A 24320-nucleotide genomic window follows, 5' to 3' on the forward strand; every position below is an offset into this window, starting at 1 on the left:
ATTAGTTTTAAAATGCGTTTTTGCCATCGGTACGACTAAAGCCTTTCTTCTTCGACAAGATTCTTTAAAATGTATAATATAGCTTAAAAAATTAGTTTTAAAATGCGTTTTTGTCATCGGTGTGACTAAAGCCTTTTTTCTTCGACAAGATATTTTAAAATGTATAGTCCAGCTTAAAAAATTAGTTTTAAAATGTGTTTTGTCATCGGTGTGACTAAAGCCTTTTTTCCGACAAGATTTTTTAAAATGTATAATCCAGCTTAAAAATAAGCCAAAAAAAAATTTACCGCAACGGAAATTAGTTATGAATAACCTTCACACCTTACAAACTCATTATTGGTAGATTTAACAGTAAAATAATATTTTGCTTTATCAATTAAAATTTACTTGGTAGAAAAAAAGTATATAAAGTGGCATCCAATTGTGCAGCTTAAGAAATATCGGGGTATTATGGCAATTGAAATATAATAAAAATGAGATCAATGTTGGGAAAAATCAAACCTTGGAATCCGGCAGGACAGTCACATGAGTAAGAACCAATTAGGTCATTGCATGTGGCACCATTCTGACAAGGGGCAGATTCACACTCGTTCACTTCTTGCTGACAATAGGAGCCAGTATAACCATCGGCACAGTGGCATCTGTGACTGTTACCAATATCTTCACAGCGACCACCATTATGACATAAATCGTTTAAACCAACGGCTAAACAATATAAAATAATAAATAATGTTCTCCAATAACAACTAAGGAAAAAAAAACAACAAACGCAATAAATACAGTTAAAATCAAAGTTCACCAGGCCAAGAACGAGAAATAATCAAATTGAAATCCACCCACCCCCTTAAACCTGACTAAATTGACCCATTGCAAAATATGAAGATGTGCGAATGGCTAGATACTATCTTTGCTAATGAATAACAAAGAATAACTTGCACTTTAGGTTCTCAGATACTGAATTAAATACAATAACATTCAAGCCCCCCCCCTTTTTTTCATTATTTTTCTCCCTTTTAAGAAATTACTTAAATTTTCTATCATGAAAATAAATTTTAATGTGTAACTTTGAACTTCAAAAATATTGTGATTTTAAAATAATTGTAAAAATAGATTATTTTTTTCTGTAATAAACTTAGCATTTAGAATAACTTTTTGCAAGTGCTTTTGAAAACCATAATAGAGAAATATTTTCAGATATATTGCTATATGGGGTATATTGCAAGGGCAATTGAGATAGTACATGACGGGAGGCTATAAGCCAAAACAGGTCATTTCATGCTCCAATTTCTGAAAACTTTTAAGATTAAACGAGACCTCTCCTAAGAGGCCCAAACTTTTACTAATTTACATACCCAAACTCTGCCCGTATCCCCTGCTTTCTGTGTGCACATATGTTTATACCTCAGAATTAATTTACTTTCAATGTAATAAAACAAATTATGTAATATAATGAACAATTATAAATCACTCCCACTGTAAGGACTGATATTCCTATTCTAAACTTCATCAACGTGAAGCATGTAAGAAATTTCATGTTTCCAATCATCCTTGCCACAGAGGTCTACCATGTGAACCATTTATTTTTTCCCGATTTGGTTTCACCCTGATTGAAAGAGAACATTTTTAACAGATGTAATAAAACAAATTATGTAATATAATGAACAATTATAAATCACACCAACTGCAAGGACTGATATTCCTATTCTAAACTTCATCAAGGTGAAGCATGTAAGAAATTTCATGTTTCCCAATCATCCTTGCCACAAAGGTCTACCATGTGAATCATTTATTTTTCCCGATTTGGTTTCACCCTGATTGAAAGAGAACATTTTTAACAGATGTAATCATGTTTGAACTTGAAACCATTGAAAAACAGCAGCAATATAGTATGCATTCATAAATCCATTCTACATTTATGTCTGAATTTACCATTATTCTAACTATATTCTCACGCACAGTAATGGGGTAGAGCCAAATACTTTTCGTAGGTTAAAATCAAATTATCTGTTTCTCTTTTCTTTTCTGTTTTTCTGAATATGGTACAAAAGACGAGCGAAAACTAGGCAGAAATTGACCCCTTTCTTAATTTATAATATTAGTCTACTTGTGCACCTGGTCATATAATGAAGTTTGATTTATCGAATGGAACCCGTCCAAAAAGGCGGGGTTTGTATGTCATAGTAATGGTATAAAAAAGGGACACTAGGATTGCATTAACAAGTCAAAAGCTCAAGAGAGAAAGCAGTTAGGGTGGACATGTTCAATAAGAAAATAAAAGTGACAAGACACATTTAAATGCCTTTAATGCGTTAAACGCGTAATTAAGTGAGTAGAAGAAGAACCTTTAAATACACAATTAAGTAACAGGAGAGGCTGAAATGATACTGAAACCTGCTCCAGCTTCAAATATGGCCTAAGAAAAACTCGAGGGGATTTTGTTAACTGGCCGACTCATTAACAGAAAAAAGACAGGACTAGAACCCATTACCTTTTCTCTTAAATGCAGCATCTTTACAAGAGACCATTTCAACGTCACACAGCATTCCGGTCCATCCTGGGGAACACGTACATGTATATGTCTGGTTGACCTGCTTACACGTAGCACCATTTAAACAGGGACTTGAACCAGGACCTCCAAATCCAGATCCTAGGCTGCACCAATCAACAAAGGATTCACATCTAGAACCTGTGAAACCATATGGACAGTGACAAAGATAATGACCTGGTCGGTCAATGCAAGTGGCCCCATGTAGACAAGGTTTGCTATCACATTCGTTAATACGGACTTGGCAGTTGGATCCAGTAAACCTGAAAGTTGAAATTTTGGTTTAGAATTGATATTCAATACAAGACATTCAGAAATATTTTCCTGAGAAAATCAACAGCTAGCACCGAACATTCAGATATTTCATGAAAAAATTTCCTGAGAAATAATATTTTCCTGAGAAAATCAACAGCTAGCAACAAATATTCAGATATTTCCTGAGAAATAATATTTTCCTTAGAAAATCTATAGCTAGCACCAAACATACGGATATTTCCTGAGAAATCATATTTTCCTAAGAAAATCAACTGCTAGCACCAAACATTCAGATTTGTAGAATTATACGTCATATTACTCTCACCAAAAGCATAATAAAACTTTTGAAAAAAAAAAGGAAAAAGTTTTTTTTTTGAGTTATTAACATTGAAATGTCTCCTAAAAGTAAAGATGTCTTACTATATAATATATATTTATATTTATGCCTTATACTGTCGTCCTCGTCTAGGGTGAGAGAATGTCATAAATAAAGATTTAAAGGAAATGGGAACTTCCTGGGAGGGTGTAAAGAGGGAGGCCTTGAATGGATTAGGTTGGAGTAGGAGCGTGCGCAGCTGTGTTGGCCTCAGGCGGCTTGGTGCTGCGGTGAGTTATTAGTAGTAGTAATAGCAACACAGATGTCTAAAGTAGCAGAGTAGAAAGAGTGTATCTTAAGATTCTTGCTTTCAAGAGGCTTTTAGGTTGGTTCATGTTTACTCTAAGATTTATGGTAGAAAAAACACGAGGACCTTGCATCGATTGTTTCTTTTGTTCTATTTTTGTTGGAAACAAAAACACATTCAATGGCTCGAAAACTATCAGTGGTGTTAACTAAAAATGTTTTTGGGTCAGCGAGTCAGGTGAGAATGGCTGAAATTTCGAGTTATCTCGCTTTTTCAGAGACTGTTCATGTTTTTTTTTGTTTTTTTTTATTATCATTATTATTATTTTAATTATTATTATTATCTGTCAAATTTTCTTTAGAAACAAATACTTCATCTTGGTCTTGTTTTTTTTCATGCTTTTTATGTTCAGATCAAAAACCAATCAGCTGTTTTGCACTTTTTGCACACGCAATTTTAGGGTATAGGATACCAGTTTGTGCGGTCTTGAGTGGTTAACAACTGTTAAGGTACACATCACAAAAGCTACATTTACCAGTGCCATCTTTTAGAAAGGTAGCACTCTTTGTAGGTTGGAAGCGTCATCCATGATTGGCGGAACAAATTGACCCCCAGACCTTATAAACGCTCCCCTTCCTTCTCTCAGTCTCCTTCTATCAAGTTTTAAGCAGAAAGTAAGACCTGTTGTAACTTGTCTGAGGGTGATCACGCAAGCATTTTCAATTTGTGCTATCGGAGGCAGCGAGTAATATAGTCACCTAGAACTAGATACTCACCACCACCAATGCCAAATTTTTAGCAGAAAAGTGGAAATTTTCCCCCTTTTTTATATAAATGGCTTACCATGTTGCACAACATTGGCTTGTACCCCTCCAAGATTCCCTCCATCAAATTTTGGCAGAAATGTACATATTTTAAAGCCATATTTAAGCAAGGATTTTCATTTTCTACAATTGGAAGACCAAGTTGGGCCCTTGACCTCTCCAATACAGCTCCTTTCTCACTCCAAACTTTTAAACAAAAAAGTAGGTATTAGACTCCTTCTTTCCGCTAGAATAACAAAAGAATTTTCAATGAACATCATTTATTGAAAATGTGCCCGTTTTTGTTTGTCATATGCTTATTTACTAGGGTCGCGGCCTTTGGTGTGGGACGTTTTGGGCCAATAACTTCTACTAATACGTCACATGTCGTCGAAAGCAAAGTGAACTCATTTTGACCTCTAACACAGAAATTACCAACTATCAAATATTGTAGAGAACATTCTTCATGTAGGTTCAGGTGACAACAAGCTAGTGCTAGCTTGTCTACTCCTTATTCGTTACCGATAGCTTCGGGGGTTAGTCGTCGCGCCAGAAGTCAGGAATCGATCACAAGTAATAACATAACGCTAGGACATACTTTCACAATAATCACTAAGGTGTTTTGTGGCAATCTTGATGCTACACACAGATCTGGGTTGTTTTCAAATCAAGTACATCAAAATCAAATAAGTGATATTAGTTTTGAGACAAACTAACATTGCCTAAAAACTACATTTAAGAAACAGCAACATGTTTAGGATATAAAGATGTCAACACTTACCCGGGGAGACACAAACAAGTGAAGCTATTAACTCCATCAACGCAAGTGCCACCATTCATGCAACTCGATGGCGTACAATCTTCATCATTGGTTTGGCAATTTGTGCCAGAAAATCCAAGTGGACAGGAACATGTATACGAATTCACATAGTCACGGCAAGTGGCCCCATTTTGACACGGGCTAGAATTACACTCGTCCAAGTCAATTTCACAGTATGAACCACCAAAACCATCAACACACAGACATGTGTAGTCCCCAATGCCGTCCAAACAGGTGCCTCCATTTTGGCAGGGAACTAAAAACAAAGACATGACAGCAAAGGAAAACGTTTAAGTTTACCATCAATCATCAAATTTAAGAGACAAAAAGGAATACAAGATTCTATATCTTATATCCATTCAATATCATCCATCTGTCTATACATTATTTCTAGGGCGAACAAAGGTAGATATTGATTGAACTAAGGAATGAAAGATCGGATTGATTTTGGGTTGACACGTGACGGACAGTGTCCACCGGACCTTATGCAAAATTGGGGACTGAATTCGTTTTAACTAATAGTCAAAAGAGTGACCTAAGCCTTATTGCTAATATTGCAATATCCTCATATTTACATCATTGCCAAAATAATAACACAAAAATCATTCCTATGACTAAACCGAATGAATTTTGTTTCTAAAATTGTACGCCTTTAGTGTTACTCTTCTCTTAAATGTTTTGTTCTCTGCAAAATTGGCAATCATTTTGTTAGTTGCACACGTATAATGTTTCCCATATATTTAATTTTTAAGTTCACATTGCATCATGAAAAATTTGTCAATTATCAAGCCGGCTGACCTAAAAAAAGATAGCAATTACTAAAGTATTTTTTTAGTTTTATTTAGTATTAGCATTTCTTTCCTTCTTTATATATAGTTACAACCATTATATTCCATAGCTACAACCCCTAGAATTACGAATTCTCCCCTAGAAAATTTCCCTGAAAATCCCTTGTCATCAAGGAATCGAGTACGTAGACGGAAAACACAATAATACACTGAATCACTAATACATGAACATCAATTCTTTCAAACGATACAGAATAAAGACAGAACAAAGATGTTTTTTACCCTACATTTATAAATATCACCTAATTAATTTATTTTGATTACATAGGCAAGAAGCCAGGAAAAGATATGCAAATCAAATTCACTTTAATATAGAAGTGTCTCCCCCTGCCACAAGAAAATTTTGTCTACCTGTAAATAACGATAATATTTTTGAATTTGGAAAGTATTGGAATGAGTTCTAAATTAACGAGTTCTTAATACAACATTCAGGTGATATATTAGAAAAGATATTTTATGTTTTGTGTTATTAATTGAATACACAGAAAATGTGAATACTATGATCGAAATGGACTGACAATTACTTTTGTCGCGAAATTGCTAATTTCAATCAGTGTGGTCTCTAATTTAAATAGTAACATAATAATTTTTGTTTATAGGTTATTACTAGACCATTACTAGTAACATTACTAGAATTCATTCATTTCTTCTTTAAGCGATTTAAGTTAAAACTCAATATTGATACATCCTAAATTATTCATGCTTCCTCTACTCAACTCTATTAGTTCTTCCATGCTTGGCTCTACGAAAGTGCGGTATGAAATTTAGTTTTAATTTAGAATCATAAAAAACTAAGTTGTAGGCTGAAAAATGATGAGTAAAAATTCTGAATTTTACCACGATCAATATAGTAAAGCATCTTAGTGTATTTTGCAATCTTAAGAGTCTTTGGAATAAGTAATGTTGAAGGAGGGTCAAAGATCTGTACAATAAAATAGATGGATCAGAGTACATATATAATCATGAATGTCCAGAATCCGTTAAATGTCGACATTCATAGGTGTATGTCAACAAAAACATACTCAATTCGTTTACATTCGAAATACTTGTATGTATGTATATATATATATATATATTCTCCGTAATTCAGTAGCGATACATTTTTTGCCGCTGTTTCTGGGAGGAATGACTATGAACATGAAACACACAGTACATTGTTAATTAGAAAATAAAATAATAGCAACGAAAAATTTCACATAGTGTAAATTTCGGATATGACTTGATTACAGAATTCTCTACCATTATCTGATTGCAATGTGTTTGGAACACCAAATGTTAAAAATATTGAAAGAACACGAACTTTATTAAATTGTGTGATTAAAATCTAATTTATTGCAGCAACTTAAACTATGATGACACTTTGAGTTGCATAAAAGGCCCTTGTTTTTACAATTGGATTTTTTATGGAACACTTCTTTTTGCAATGAAAGCGCATAAAGCCTTTCCTACTTGTTCTCTAATTAGCTGCGGCTGCTTCTCTCAGCGAAATTTCTTGAAAGTCAATCAAACAGTTCGTGATAACGAACTGTAGTAAGGAGCGGCCCAGCTCAATAGTAACCAAAACTCTAAAGAAATTTGATACCAATAGCTACATCAAAAGAATCGCATTTTAATGCTGGTTTTAAATATACAAGTTTCATCAAGTTTAGTCTTACCCATCAAAAGTTACGAGTCTGAGAAAATTTGCGTTATTTCAGAAAATAGGGGGAAACACCCCCTAAAAGTCATAGAATCTTAACGAAAATCACACCATCAGATTCAGCGTATCAACCCTACTGTAGGGATTCAACCCTACTGTAGAAGTTCGAGCTCCTATCTATAAAATGTGGAATTTTTTGCCAGAAGGCAGATCACGGATGCGTGTTTATTTGTTTTTTTGTTGTTGTTTTTTTTTTTTTTTTTTTTCAGGGGTGATCGTATCGACCAAGTTGTCCTAGAATGTTGCAAGAGGGCTCATTCTAACGGAAATGAAAAGTTCTAGTGCCCTTTTTAAGTGACCAAAAAAATTGGAGGGCACCTAGGCCCCCTCCCACGCTAATTATTTTCCCAAAGTCAACGGATCAAAATTCTGAGATAGCCATTTGATTCAGCGTAGTCGAAAAACCTTACAACTATGTCTTTGGGGACGACTTACTCCCCCACAGTCCCCGTGGGAGGGGCAACAAGTTACAAACTTTGACCTTCGTTTTGATTATTCCTCTGCGGAGAGCCAAAATCAAAACATGCATTGATTCAAAAACGTTCAGAAATTAAATAAAAAAACAAGTTTTTTTGACTGAAAGTTAGGAGCGACATTAAAACTTAAAACGCACAGAAATTACTTCGTATATGAAAGACGCTGCTTCCTCATCAACGCCCCGCTCTTTACGCTAAAGTTTTTTACTGTTTTAAAAAGAAGAATTGAGAGAAAGAGACAAACTTTAGCGTAAAGAACGGGGCGCTGATGAGGAAGCAGCCTCTTTCATATACGAAGTAATTTCTGTGCGTTTTAAGTTTTAATGTCGCTCCTTACTTTCAGTTAAAAAAACTTTTTTTATTTAATTTCTTCCATAGAAAGCAACTATTCTTTACAAATTAAATTAAAAAAACAAGCTTTTTCAAGTTAAAGTAAGGAGCAATATTGAAATTTAAAACGAACAAAAATTATTACGTATACGAGGGGTTGCCCCTTCCTCTACACCTTCACGCTAAAGTTTTGTTCTAATTAGACAACCATTGTATTTCAGGAGACATTTTTAAAGAAATGGGAAAAAATCTAAACTTTAGCTTAAAGAGCGAGGTGTTGAGGAGGGGCAACCCCCTCGTATACATGATACTACTCCTTACTTTCAGTTAAAGAATATATATATTTTTTTTTAAATTTAAATTCCGATTGTTGTTTACATAACGCCAGGAAATCTGGCTCCACCTCCACGGAAAAATCTCCACCCATGGAAAGGGCCAGTAAAGAGAAAGCAAGACATATAAAGAGATTTCCAACAGGAATTCTGGCTAATTCCCCCAGTATAAACTTCCCTGAAAAGTTCACCCCCCGGGAAAATTCTCAATAAATACAAAATTATTCCCGTGAAAAAAAATCGTCCCCCCTCCCCATCCGGGAAATGTATGCATACTTCCCAAAATACTATTACTATACAAATACTATACGTAAACAACGGACAAATTTTATAACTTAAAGAAATTTCCCCAGGGGTTGTGGGGGGTCATATTATCCCCAAAGACACAGTTAGTAGGCCTTTTAACTATGCTGAACAAAATAGCAAATAGCAATCTCAGAATTTTGATCAGACAATTTGGGGGGGGGAGGAAATAAGCGTAGGAGGGGGCCTAGTTGCTCTCCATTTTTTTCACTTAAAAAGGGCACTAGAACTTCTAATTTCTGTTCAAATGAGCTCTCTCGTGATATTTTAGGACCATTGGGTCGATACAAAAACAAACACCCACATCTCTGATCTTTCTTTTTGGCAAAAAATACAAAATTCCACTTTTTCGCAGATATTAGCTTGAAACCTCTACAGTATGGTTTTCTGATACGCTGAATCCGATGGTGCGATTTTCATTAAGATTTTATGAGTTTTAAGGGTCGTTTCCCATTTTTTCGAAAACCAGGCAAATTTTCTCAGGCTCGTAACCTTTGATGGATATAACTAAACTTAACAAAACTAATATACTTAAAACCAGCATTAGAATCCATTTTTTTTTTTCACATATCTATTGTTATGAAAATTCCGTCTTTAGAGTTTCAGTTACTATTTAGATGGGTCGCTCCTTCCTTACATTTCGTTACAATGAACTGTTAACAAACTGATTATGTGTAAAGCTGATTGAGGGTACCATTTTCAGTTTCAAGAAGTCGGACTATTTTATTCGAATTAGAACCGCTAAAAAATTTCAGTTATCTAATTATAGGGATAAGGAATGGATTTTAAGAGTTGTTTTTTTTTTTTTTTTTTTTTGAAAATCCATACGATTAGGTTTTAAAGATTGAGGTTTTTTCCTCTCTTTGGACATTCGCCAGAGCATATCTGTGATTGTCGACACACACTGGTGAGGGTCCGAATACACAAGAATGTAATGAAATATTTGATCTTTCACTGATGTATTCGGTGTTTGTTGACATTCACTATTTTTTGAACATTCACAGTAACATATACATTTAACTAGTATTTTATCTCATTTACTGGTTCTCTGCATCAGATTAAATTATCCAAAAAACACACCTATTGCAGCACATGCAATTTGTATCTGAGGAGCACTCAACAGAAGAATGGGTCATAGTTTACATGGTTTTCCCTCACATAAGGTATATATTTACCGATGTTAGTTAGAACTAGTTTCCCAATAAATTCTGTTACGATTTTCTTTTTATTTATGTTTATTTCAATGCTGTATTTTATAAATCGCATATTTAAGTTTTTTTATGAACCCAACATAGGGCAATAATCCGGGAAAACAAGCTGTCTTCCACGGAAAGTCTTCTGTATGGTGCAAAATACTTTTTTTTGGCTGATAAATGAATCATATTCCGTAAGGCTACAACTGACAATACATGAAAGAGGCTAACTTACAAGAAGCGCAATCATCAGTATTTGTGAGACAATCTCTGCCTTCATATCCCTTTGCACAATCGCAGATATAGGACCCGTTAGTATTTTGACAAGTGGCCCCATTCCTACAGGGAGATGATATTTCACATTCGTTAATATCTTCGTCGCAAAGGCGTCCAGTATAGCCAAGACCACAGGTGCAGGCAAAATCCAAGAAATTAAAAGCCGGCTTGCATTGAGCATTATTTTTACAGCGATTCGGAGCACATGGATCTAATTCGCTATCACACATTTTTCCAGTATACGGTAATGCACAAACACATTGATAGTCATTCACTAAATCTATACACGACCCCCCATGTCGGCAAGGATTATTTTGGCATTCATTGATATTTTTTTCACAATTTTTGCCACTATAACCAGGTGGACAACTACAGCTGTAGAAATTTAATCCATCTTTGCACACACCACCATGTTGACATGGGTTTGCTGCACATTCATCAATATCGAGCTCGCATCTACGACCCCCATATCCTGGCCTACAGTGGCACACGTATTGATTGACACCATCTTCACAGCTTCCACCTTGAAAAATGAAATGAATAAACAAAGAAATGAAAAAGAATATCAATGAACAAATCCCGTTACATAAAAATATCATTGACAGAAATTTTCATCTTAATGCTGAAAGATAAGATAAAACAGAAAGTGAGCTTCCAGGGTGAATTCTTACTAATATGTCTAATTAAAATCGATAATTATATCTAGCCTGCTGAAAGGTTCTTCGAACAAAAAAAAAACGCTTTTGCCAACTCTGTCAAAAAAAGAACGTTTACAAGAATTGGTTTTCCACTTATGTCCAATTACTCTCTTTATTGTTATATTAGAAACAACAAAAATGAACACAAATTTTAATGTTAGAAGGGGGAGGGTTAAAACCTATCAGACCAGCAAATAAATTAAGATATAAGATAATGTTCAGAAATGGCTGCTTATCTTCATAGCTGTCAATCATTAAAATGAACAGCAAAAATTTAAGCAATATTTTTTTTCGCAAGGAGCAAACTATAAAAAGGGTTTTAGGCATTTACCCCACATAGTTTACACCCGGAAAATACTCCCCCCCCCGTGGAAAATAAAGCTTTTCAAATTAAATCATTTTATTTTAGCTTTGTTTTTTTCGATAGGGGGGGGTGGGGGATTTTGGCACTTGTGAATTGTACGCCACTCACTCAAGTTTATGGCGCGTAAAACTGGAGAACAAACCGACTTCTTTCTAGTCTCTTCGTTACTTTAGAAACAAATTTGGGCTATAAATTTGCATATTAAGGGAGGATAAGGTATAGCAGGTCTGCATGCGAAATATGTTGGGTACAATAATTCTGCATATTATGAAGTGAGAATTGTTTTTTGACTTCAAACTGTAAAAACAATTTACCCCCCCCCCCCCCCCTGTGTGCAAATATGTAGCCCAAATTATATATTTCCCATCTATTTAGTCACTTGTCTGTCTTGTCTCAAGCCAAGCTGAAAGAAACTAACAAAGAAACCGGTTTGTTCTTAAGTTTTACACAGCGTAAACTTGGGTGAGCGGCGAATAATAAACAAGTACCAGAATTCCTTCCCCCGACGAGAAAAAACAAAACTGGAATAAAATTCTCTTATTTGGAAAGTCTCATTTTCCACGGAGGGAGTATTTTCCGGGGGTAAATGCCGAGGGGGTAAGCACCAGCCACCTATGAAAAGATAGCTAATCGATTAAAGCTGTTGGTTTTGCCAACCAAAATAATTGGGCATCAGAGTTGAAAGATTCTAGCTGTGACAGAAAATGAAATAATAAAGAAAAATTGGTAAATGAATCTAGACTACATATAATATTAGATTTAACAATCGCTCTTCTAACACCGAACTATGAGAAGTTGAAAACTGTTGGTACAAAAAACTTTCACAATAAATACATTTTTCGTGTTTTTTACCCCGTGCTTTTTTACAGTGGAAAAAAAAACATTAAATTACCCACAAAACCCATGTTATTTATGTCAGCTTTATTAAAAAATTTGAGCATTTTCGAAAGTAAAAATAAGATCCATAACCTATGTGCCTAAATAGTATGGTGATATATAAAATCATGGCGTAGCTAGTATAGTCAGCAGAACACATTCAATATTTGCCTACTTATTATAGGTTTTTCCTTTTTTTACACCAGCTATTTGCCTCTTTTATTTATTTATTAATCTCAAATCGAGCAGCACAAAAGATAAGAAACGAGTAAGAAACAATTTACAAATAACCACTACAATAGAAATAGAAAAATATCTGAATAGAGCGCATCAAATACAAAAAAGACGAACCTCAAGCGTTTATCAAATTCTACAAAGAGGATATTTCCAGACGAAGACAAAAATTTATCTATTCTTATCTCTGCAAATTCAATGAGCTCATTAATTTTAAATCTCGAATCTAGCTTTATGTTACTAAGAAATACATTGGAAAACATGGCCGAAAGTTAGAGTATTTAAACACTACTACTAGTACTATTACCACTACTAACAGCTCACTGCAACATCAATCCACCAGAGACCTACACGCGCTCCTCCTCTATCCCAATCTCTTCAAAGCCTCCCTCTTTACAACCACCCAGAAAGTTCCCATTCCCTTTAAATTTTTCCTTACGACTTCCTCTCACCCCAGCCAAGGATGACCTGTTTTCTTTTGGTCCTCGACAGTTGGCCGAAAAGGACAATTTTATGCAATCTGTCATCCCCAAAACGTGCCCTAGCCATCTCAACCTTTCTCTTGTTATATCCCTAGAAAGCAGGTTGAACCACATTTTTTGGGTATTCAAAATAATCCATAGGCAGTTTCTCTGGAAAACATGTAGTAAAGCTTCCTCCGTTTTTCGGAGCGCCCGAATCAAACTTGACCACTGTCACCACTGTAGCTTAATAGCTCCTTAATATACTAGTCTTGGTATTCTTCCTATTCTATAACTTTTTTCAACTGAGGAAAAGCTCCCTGGACCTTGGCTAATCTATTTTTAACAATTTCACTGCATCCACTATCTTTACTTATAATACTACCTAGATAAGCGAAGCTGTCCACTTGATCGATCTTATCCTTAATCAACAACCGCTAAAGTTTCGTAATATCAAAGTTTCAGTGAAATTTCCAAAAACATAAATATAATCCATATAATTAATACATATAATATACATATAAATAATATAGCATACAGAAAATATAATAAAAATGTAATATAATATACATGTAGTAATAAATCATATGCACTACTTTTGCGGTGTGTTAGAACTTGTATTAGTAAAAAGGTGTTGGATTTTCTTACACTCGATTTCCCGGAATCTCCTGGTATACTAGTCGGAACTAGACAAATCAAACATTTGCAAAAACAAATGTCTAAGAATTCAGTAGCAAGGCTTTCGAATTCAGTTCCAAAGTTTTCATTGGAAATACCAAATCGGCGTTTATTGGCTTTACCCTCAATTATGTCTAATTAATAGATTATTTCATAAATACTACCCCTTATTATTTTAAACATTTAAAATGCTTATTATGTATAAAACAATCATAGAATGATATTGACACTACATATGATATATGACAGCATATTTATATTTATTTTAAGTATTTAAGTATTTCAATGAAAATATTCAAGTCAGTACCTATAATTATTCTTATTCTAATCAGAATACTTACCATTTGTACATGGATTACTTTCACATTCGTTGAAATCGCTAAGACAACGTGCATCGAAATATCCTCGGGGACATTCACATTTGAAATTGTTCACTAAATCTATGCATTTTCCACCATTGGCACAAGGATTGGAGGCACATTCATTTATATCTGTCTCACAGTGGCCTCCGGTGTATCCCGGTCGACAATTACACGTGTATTTGTTTATCTCATCTACACAAGTTGCGCCATTCAAACAGGGATTTGATGAGCATTCATTCACGTTGAATTCACAATTAGGGCCTGAAGTTCCAGATTGACAGTGGCATTGGTATGTTCCGATCAGATCTTCGCAAGTGCCACCATAATGGCAAGGATTTGATTCACATTCGTTTATCTAAAAGAGAAAAATTGTAGCTTCTTTAAAATTCTAAAAAAAACTTGAAGTCTTCTTCAAAGCGCAAGAGAAGAATTATGTTCCCCCCTCCTTCAAAACATAAATTCAGAGCCAACTGACCCCTTTTCACAAAAAAATATTCGCTTTCTATACTTGGTTCGAGAATAAACTCGACTAGTGAACTTTCGAGTATTGCGAGAGAAAACTTGAGATTGTGAAAAATGGCATTCTTTCATGGATAAATTAAGAGACATTGAATATAATATTATTGGCTTCACAAAGAAATCTAACAGTTGGCAAATTTAAAATTAAAAATTGAATTATAAAATAGACCATCCTTAACCAGAAAACAGAAAAAAAAATGGACGAACAGAAAAATATCTTGAGGATTTTCTTGAAGGATATCTTGAAGTTTTTATTGTTTTTTGGTTCTATTGTAACCAATTATGTCACATTGATAATTGAGAGACCGGTTGCTCACTGTTCGATCATAGTCTGCTCAAATATTCAATAAAAGGAGACCTTCGTTCAGAGCAATCCAAAAAGCATAACCTTTGTCGAGTTGTGCTGAGGAATATAAATGTCAAAATAAACTGTAATGTTTTTTGTATTTTGGATTTCTTATAAATAAAAGTGCAATGATATTTCGAGGCGAGGGTATTTTTACAAAGCAGCCATTTGGGACCAATAGGATCACAAGTAACCAATGGAGTTATTAGGGTTGCAAGGTGCAGATGGCCGAAAACCGGCTCCCTCACGATGTGTGGTGCTGGACTCCTCCGAACATCAGAAGACGCCAACGACAATTGGCAATGTTCGACCGATGCTTTGAGAAGGATACTGCGCTCTCCAGATCGTCACTCGAAGATCTTAGGTATAGAACACTAGAGGCATCGTCGTGAAGAGTCACCGCTATAAGCTTATGCGCCAGCCAGCGTGGAGGGACCTAAGTCTAAGAGGTCTTTAAATCTCCTGGCCCAAGTCTTAATACGTTAATAAAGTAAGATATCTGGACATGACTTGCGCAAGACCAGGGGCAAGCATCAAAAAGTATGAAAGTTCCTCATCATTTAAACATATGGTTTCTTGTAGATTAGCTTTAATACAGTATGTTTCGAAACTGTTCAGGCCCGGGACTATAAACTATAACACGTCCTTTTATTAACAATGTTGTGATAGCTATATTTACATATTGAAATGTCACCATAGAAAGCATTTAGCTTTTTTCTTTCTGGAACCTTTTAGTAGTTTTTTAAAGCTGAATCAGCAGTGATTCAATCACAAGCACAAGCACAATCTTTAATCACAAGCATTTTAATAAGCAGTTGTCGTAATGATAAATGAGCCAAGTCAATTCAAAAAAATGAAGGGAGAGGGAAGGGGTTTTTTGAACAGATATACAAAATAAAAATATTCTTTAATTTCTACGGATGGGAAAATTTGTTGAATTTCCGATATTTTTCTACGAAAATTCCAAAAAGCTTTTTTTGTCAATGGAAGGGAGAAAGAACAAATAGGCAAATACCCCCTGACCATCCCCTAGTCGGTGCACATCTTGTCTGTGATGTAAATAGAAAAAAAAAACTAAAATGACACTAGTTCCTCATTTGTTGAAATAATGTGTAAGCATGTACCAAAAGAAATGCTAAGATATAGAGGAATAGTGGACCTGTTACGTCTTTTTGTATAGAATTTTGAAAGCGTAATAATTTATGGTCCAATGAACTTTTTAAAGAGGTAAAACATTTTAAAAGCTAGACACGTGTGGTACATCCTCTATAGAACACCAAAGACCCTGTAAAGAAAATAACATGAGTGACCCATGTCGTTTAATCAACAGAAACTTGTGAAGTCAGAAGATTTGTACTTTCATGATTAACTGTTTAATTATAAATACTCAATTGGCTTCAGGTACATACTATTAAAAAAAAATCCACTACGGTTTTCACAGGAAAATTTGCTAGATGAAACCTGATGAATCAACCGGTAGGTAATTCGACGTGAATGACCAAAAATAGAACAAGAGGACCTTCAAAAGTTGCCGGATAATCGCCAATTCGGCAATGCAGTCAAGATAATAATAAAAATCCATAGTTTTGTTTTTAAAAGAAGAGGTACTCCTTATCTACCTCCCACGGCACGAAGTGATTCAATTTTCCACATAGCATGAACAACATACGTTCAACAATTCAGTGTCAATAAAATAAAAACTATTGAACTTTTTTGACAAGCAATACAAAAGAAATAGTGGACAGAGATTTCTGCATTAATTTCTTTAATTAAATCTCCCTTGAAGATGGATTGTTTAAATGGAATTCTTTTTTTACTTTTTGAATAAAATCCTTTCAAGTTTTCAGATTTCAAACAGGCGTGGACATATACTTCAGTTTTAGAAAAGCGATCACCCCAACCTCTAACTGTATACAATTCGAGTCTGTTGCTACAAAAGTGATTAATCTTAAAATAAATAGTTTGAGTTTAAAATAAAATAATATTATCAGTACTTTTTCATTCATGTTCTTTTTTTGCAGCAAGTTTGACAAAATGCTATGAATTGAAAATTCAGCCTCTAATGGCTATTTTGCATACAGGCATTAAAACACTAATCTCCGTATTGCATGGATGGTAAACCCGCCCCAGTTGGCTGAGACGAAGACTAGGGGTTCTAAGTAGCTGGACACATGAGAAGAAATAAGGATTGAGTTACCTGTGTTTCACACAATTTCCCACTGTACCCAGACCTGCATTTACATGTAAATCCATTGATGCCGTCAATACATTCTCCATTTTGACAAGGCGAGCTTTGGCAGTCGTTTATGTTTATTTCACAGTTCAAACCTGGAAAATAATGGTTAAATTTACAACAAACAACAATTAAAAAAAAGTAAAACCATACATATTTTAAACTTGGCCTTTAAACGATGACACATAACCACGTAAGACGGTGTTCGGGGTCAGAAAACATATTTAGTTAAACTGATTTTTAAAATGCTCTTGTACCTGGTGTTTCGAATTTGATCGAACGAATATGTCGCCATACCTTTTCAACCTGATATTCCGAAGATTCGATCTTCAAATCTTTCTTTTTGATTTATTTACTCTTTAACCCGAAAGCCAGAACATTTAGTTTTTAAATCGTTCACGTTTTGCGCTTTTTATTTAATTCTGATTATATATATATATATATATATATATATATATATATATATATATATATATATATATATATATATATATATATATATATATATATATATATATATATATATATATATATATATATATATATATATATATATATATATATATATATATATATATATATATATATATCCTTTTTTCTTTCATTTTCCGTTTTTCCGTCCCCTAACATTTACTTCATGGATATTTCCCCTTTCTAACATTTACTTGATGGATACTTCCGTAAATTCAAAAAAGAAGATGTAATAAAGGTTAGATATAGCAGAAGTATCCTAGGTGCTAGAATAAAATTTTGTAAGGAATAACTAGGGATCAGGAATCAACATAAAGGAAGCAGCATAGGGATGAGCGGAGGCATAGTGGATTGGGTCCTTACGTGAGGTCGGACCTGGATGTAAAGTTAAGGGAGGATTTGTTTATTGTGAAATAGTGTTGCGAGCATGGTACGGGAAATAAAGCTGATGCGGTCTAATATTAATTTAGCTATTTTATATAGGCCCTCATCTTCTCACCTTTCCCGTTTTTTGGGTGCCGGTCTGAATTTATCATGTGATTATGGGGGACTTTAGTGTTGATTTAAATAAAGATAATGTAGGTTCTCGTCTTTTTTATGATAGTATGTTGAGTCATAGTTTGTTCCCATCTATTAATATATGCACGAGGATAACTGTAACTAGTAAGACGCTAATTGTTAATATTTTCGTGAATATCAGGCGGAATTTTAAGATCCATACTCCGCGTGTACTTGTAAAGGATGTGTCTGATAACTCTGCCGTCATGGTTTCATGCCAGCTGCAGGAAACTACGACACAATCTCTTGGATCCAAAAACGTTAGAACGTATTTTGACCAGAAGTTATTGCCTAAATTTCATCTGAATTAGAAAAAGGCGATTGGGCCTCATTAGATGAGGGTCATTCTTACGCCAAGAAAATGGACCAGTGGTCCAGGAGAATGGTTTAACTTCTTGAAGAAACTTGTGTGAAGGTAGAGCTTGCATTTGATAGACTTGCCTCAGTTAGAAATATTTATCCACGAATCCATATTTTAAAGTCTTCAGGGCTGTGCTTATTTCATAAGCTTCAACTAATGCATGATATTATTGATAATATTGCTCCAAAGTTTCTTCGTCATATGTTTGAAACAGCTGTTGATGTCCATGGGTATCTAACGAGACAGGTTGGTATGTATAGAAGGACAATTGGAGAGTTTGCGAGGTCTACTTTCTCTGCTAGTCATATTCTTCCAGTGCTGTGGTCTCGGATGCCATCTTCTATTAGGAATATTGATCAAAGGTCTGGCTTCCGTGGGCAATTGAAGATTCCATTGCCTGCAGGCTTATGAATTGATTTTTTTTTTCTCAAGTAGCTCTATATGTTTAATATGCTTTACTTATTATTTTTGTTTTGTTGTGAAATGCAAACCCAAACCCGCACTGTTGTAAGTGGATGTAAGCTTTTTTGGAGTGGCAATACAAGCCCAGGTTACTGGGATTCATGCGTTTTTTTTGCTTTTTGATTTTTTGTGAATAAATTATGCTTCTGTTGAAAAAAATTATACTCCCCTCCTTTCTCTATTCTTCTATACTATTTTCTTCTATGCTCCCCTCCAATACGACTGAAAATCCTGGGAAATCCAGTAAAAAAAAAAAAAAAAAAAAAAAAAAAAAAAAAAAAAAAAAAAAAAAAAAAAAAAAAAAAAAAAAAAAAAAAAAAAAAAAAAAAAAAAAAAAAAAACAAGGAAACCTCGACAATACCGTGACTGTTCCCCACTAGCCCCCCCCCCCTCCACACCGCGACTTTCAAGCATAATGTTTGAACAAAGAAAAAAAAAAACAATGTTTACCAGTAAAGCCAGGAATACATTCACAAGAATATTGTCCGATTGAATCTTTACACCTTCCTCCATTTTGGCATGGCGAAGAAATGCAATCATCTATATTGACCTGACATTTATTGCCAGTAAAACCAGGAGGACAGTGGCACTTGAAGCCTTTGATAAGGTCAATGCAGGTTGCTCCGTTATGACAAGGGTTCGGCATGCATTCGTCAATATCAATCTCACAATGCGTTCCAGTGTAACCTAGAATTATAGGCTCATTAATATTTTAAAAAGTGCGTATCTACACAAAACTTAAGCTTGAATTTAAGAATGGAGCTCCTCTATTCTCGACCATGTAAGTCATATAACGAAGTCTGGCTTCATTTTTGCTGAATTTAATTATTTTCCAGAGGCAAAAACTTATTAATTACACAACAGAATTACAGAACCTAGTATTTAAATCTTAAGAGAAGGGTGGCAAGAAAAAAGGTGGTGAAGAAAAGGGTGGCACCTAGAAAAAATATGACAAGGAAAAAGTGACGGATAGAAGAAAACCTATCAATGTAATTTTGTGTCTTCGTCAATTTTCATTTCAGAAACTTAAAAAAAAATGCTACAACGCAGAAGTGAGAATGCATATTTTCTCAAAACATACAGTTCATGTACATTTTGTCGCTTATATTTTAATTCTATAACATATAACTGAGACAACACAAAACACAACAACAAAAATTCAGTGGCGAAAGCACATGTGACCGAAATATTGATTCATGATTAAGAATTAAATGAAAATGACAAACCCTTCGACTAAAAGCGAGGAGCTACATTAAAAATTAAAACGACCCCAAACTATTCCATATGTGAAAGGGCCTGCCCCCTCCTCAGTCCCTCGCTCTTTCCGCTTAAGTTTGGTTCTTGTCAAAATGACTTGAGACACAAGGGCCGATGAGTAATTACAGGAAATCTAAAGCAAAGAGGATTTTTTTTTTCTTAATTCTTTATTTCAGTGATAGCATTTGTGCCATAAGTCCGTTGATTTATTCTTGATGACTTGAAGATGAAATAGGAACGTCCAGGTGCACTACAACAAGTATCCCTTGACGTCATATATCGGACATCTGCTCAGAGAAGTCTTTGGTAACGGTGAAACGAAGAGGGTTCGGTTTAAAGGAATATTCACATTTGGGATGGAAAGGAATATCGATTTCTAACGGACTGCAAGCTTTTTTTCTCGAAAACACTAAAACTGTGCATCCCAATTAGTCTAGATGCACAGAGGTCCTGTTCTTTGGGGACAGGATCAGATTGTGTTGCTTAGGGTGAGAGAGAGAATGTCGAAAATTCCTGAAAAAATCTTGAAAGCAACTTCTGATTTTGAAAGATAAAATATCTTGAAAGAATTATAAATAAATCTAGGTTTCGGATTTAGGAACCTTAGATTTCTAAACCAAAACGAACCCAAGTTTAGAAACATTATTAATAAAAATAGTTGCAACAAAATTACAGAGATAAAATAAAAAATCAATTTTTAGGTTGAACTTCCCAAGTTTTCAGATTTAATCTATTGTGTTGAGTTGTAAGCACCAGAACCATTATTTCTGCCACTGATCTTCTGCATTTTACACGAGACTATACCACTACTCAGTTAAGTTGCCTCAGTAATGTCTAATTACTTTAATTAATAAATTTGTCATTTAGAATTCTTATTTCCAATTCTTATTCGAATTCCGTGTATGACTTTGTGCTTAGGTTCTCTACCTTATTGAGTTTAGTCTAAATGTGAGTTTTCCTTTCGTTGTTTTTTTCTTTGTGCAGTGTTTTATTGGCGTTTTTTTTCTCTTTATGTTTTGTTTATTTATATATTTCTCAGATGAACTACAGAAGGGAATGTCATAAGTTCTTATGGCAGGCGCGTTCACTTGCTAGGGTCAGGAGTTTAAAGCACCGAAACCCATATTGGCAAGTGTTAATTCCTCTGAGGAGCCCTGATTTGAGGTGATCACCTGGGGGAATATCTTATTAGATTTAAGGTGCTTTTGCTTGTAGTTGTAAAACGACTTACATTTATTAATGTTAATTTTGCTCGATTTTGGACATGATTACTTGGCTAATGGATTGGTTACGGTATACTGTTTAGTCCTAGGTGGTTGGTTCAAGTACTCATTTATTTCAATTACTAAATTAGGAGAAAAGTACTTTTTTTAACAAATAGTTAGGCATACCTGTAATATATTATATATCATGGCTGCCTTACAAAAACGAAGCCCAGGAAAAAACAGAACAAAAATTGAAAAAAAAAAAACGGTCAAGTAAAAAAAAAACCTGCATTTGATGCTGATTCGGAAATGGTAACTATTATTTGATTAATCTTAATGGTAGAAGTTTATTGTTCTTAACGAAAATTTATCGGAATTTTAAAATCAAGTCTTAATCCCGCAAAAATGGGACCAGATCGGAAAAGAAATTGCACCATTGCAATTTCCATTGCCGAAAACCGCATGGAGGAGAATTACAGTCTCCCATTTTGATCAAAATGGAAGATTGCTTTTGCGCGCGAATTTTATTCATAAATAATAAAAAAGTGTTACTATTTGACTCCCCTTTCCGACATGAGCAATTCTAAAGAAGCATTATCACTGGCTTAAGAAAATTGACTGCTTCATAAAAATAAACCCATCTAATAAAAATTAATTCTGAACTACAACCCCCTCCTCCTCCTCCTCCAAGGCTTGAGAAATTATCAAAAAAGCAGAGCAAAGTTGCCATCTTGCATAATAAGCCTTCATTAAGACAATGCACAGACTTGCCAATACCGTTCCCCCCATACAAAAATTCAAACCACATGTTGCATCTTGAACGAGTTGAATTTCCGGTTTGCCTGCAAAAATCGTGACTAACAAATGTTGTTTGGATTGAGGGTTGACAGTGGCGAAATAAAGATTACTTTTACAGAAATGAATATTCTGCAGTGTAAACTACCAAAATGAAAATCAAAATAATCGCAACAAACCGTATCAATTTCTCAAACATAATTTGTATGAAAACAAAACCAATGTGTACAGGAATAAAAATATGTTAAACATGGTTGATGGTGTTAATCATAATAACTAATATGCAAATTCTTAGTTTAATATGCAAAATAATTATTATGTTTAATAGTTTAATATATTATGCAAAATCAGAGTTTAATAAGACATATGATAATTGCATGCCCGGACACACAGGAAAAGATAAACGAGATTCACAACCTATATTGTTTCGGAATGCATCCAAGAAAGTTTGAGCCATGGTGTCTCTGGGTGTTTTAAACCTACCTCCCTCCTTCCCCAAAAATGACCCTCTGAAATGTCTACCTCCTAAAAATCTGAAATGATCGTACATCTGTTCATCATTCTTTATAATAAATAGTAAGACATTCTTAAATTGAAAAACTTAAAAGAAATATTTACTAATAAGTAAGATTAAAAATTATTGAGGTGGATATTTTAGGTATGTTTCATTAACATTAATTTGAAATACAAGAGAACTGGATTGAAATTCAATCCAATCAATGGAATGCATTATTTTACAGTATAGGACAAGTTTGACGATAAAATTCAATTTTGACATACAAAAGCAATCAAGTTTTTATGAGATATTTTAAATGACCATCAGACATCTGCCATGAACAGGAAAATACATCTTTTCCTGCTCCTTACGCAACAAAGAATTTTTTTAAACGTTCTCACCGTTATAAACTTGCTGGTTAAACCCAATATCCAGATTATGCGCTTCTTATCATTTACGTGTTAACTTAGTAAATTCTATTAATTGTGATTAATTGCTATTAATTAGTAATACATCAAGAAAGACAACTGGCTTAAATAAACCCACTGCTCTTTTACTTTATACTGTAATTATTAATACTGCTAACACTACTATTGCCACGACTATTACTATATTTTACTATCAGTCGCATCAAATCCAACAGGTCCAACAATCTTGTACTTAATTTTCAAGTCCCTATAGGTAAAAAATATGAAATTTATAGTTTTCCCAAGAAATGGTCGTGGATACGACTCGTGTTCGTTTGGGTTTTGCTATCACCAGGAGTAGGCTAAGTGCATTAAAATTATCTTTATATAAAAAAGGAAGAAAGGCAATTCGGGGAGAAATCTAAATTATAATGCCCTAGTCAATAATTTAAAAAAATGTGGAAATAATAAATAGAGGGTATATCGTTCTTCAATAAGTGTCGCTCCTGAACGAGGGGGATGGGGTACTTTTATTAAAACCCAAGAAAATTCAAATTTAGTCTATGTCGTACTCATGATTATCTTTTTTACCCATAACTAAAATGTATGTGCAAAAAATGCACATGTATAAAATAAAATTTCTAACCCGTAAAGCATATAATGTTGCTATCCATCAGTTCCTACTAGAATAAGATCCTGTTTGATACCTATAATAGCCCTATTTACACATTAATTTATCATAGGAAAAAACGCTAAGTTTTTTTCTTATTTGGAACCTAGTTACGAATAAACCATGTTTTTCAATGGTGGCTTTGGAGTAGAAAATGCGATTTTAGCCAGATATTGTTCTTGATTTTAGTGCTATCACGTTTGACCTTGAAATGGGTAATAACACTGCCAACTTATTGTGTTGCGGAGCAACACTACTGCTTTCGTAGTTTTTTTTTTTTTTTTTTTTTTACCGTGATCAGCGACCTGTAGCTCCGAAGTGGTAAGAGTTAAAAATTTGAGATTTTTCAGAGGGAAGGTAAACG

At 34.3% G+C, this 24320-nt stretch overlaps 1 protein-coding gene across 2 annotated transcripts in view; it reads right to left on the reverse strand.

The window, feature by feature from the left end:
• LOC136033331 (neurogenic locus Notch protein-like) overlaps nucleotides 1-24320 on the reverse strand; it is a 94128-nt gene that overhangs the window by 31850 nt on the left and 37958 nt on the right. For both annotated transcript variants that reach the window (XM_065714131.1, XM_065714127.1), the window contains 7 exons: nucleotides 19577-19813; nucleotides 17239-17369; nucleotides 14156-14531; nucleotides 10463-11026; nucleotides 5008-5302; nucleotides 2489-2808; nucleotides 502-705 (listed from right to left, as the gene is read on the reverse strand). In XM_065714131.1, coding sequence (XP_065570203.1) covers nucleotides 502-705; nucleotides 2489-2808; nucleotides 5008-5302; nucleotides 10463-11026; nucleotides 14156-14531; nucleotides 17239-17369; nucleotides 19577-19813 — 2127 coding nt within the window. The remainder of the gene's footprint in view (nucleotides 1-501; nucleotides 706-2488; nucleotides 2809-5007; nucleotides 5303-10462; nucleotides 11027-14155; nucleotides 14532-17238; nucleotides 17370-19576; nucleotides 19814-24320) is intronic.

The sequence above is a fragment of the Artemia franciscana genome, chromosome 1 (assembly GCF_032884065.1).
Source record: "Artemia franciscana chromosome 1, ASM3288406v1, whole genome shotgun sequence".
Taxonomy (NCBI): domain Eukaryota; kingdom Metazoa; phylum Arthropoda; class Branchiopoda; order Anostraca; family Artemiidae; genus Artemia; species Artemia franciscana.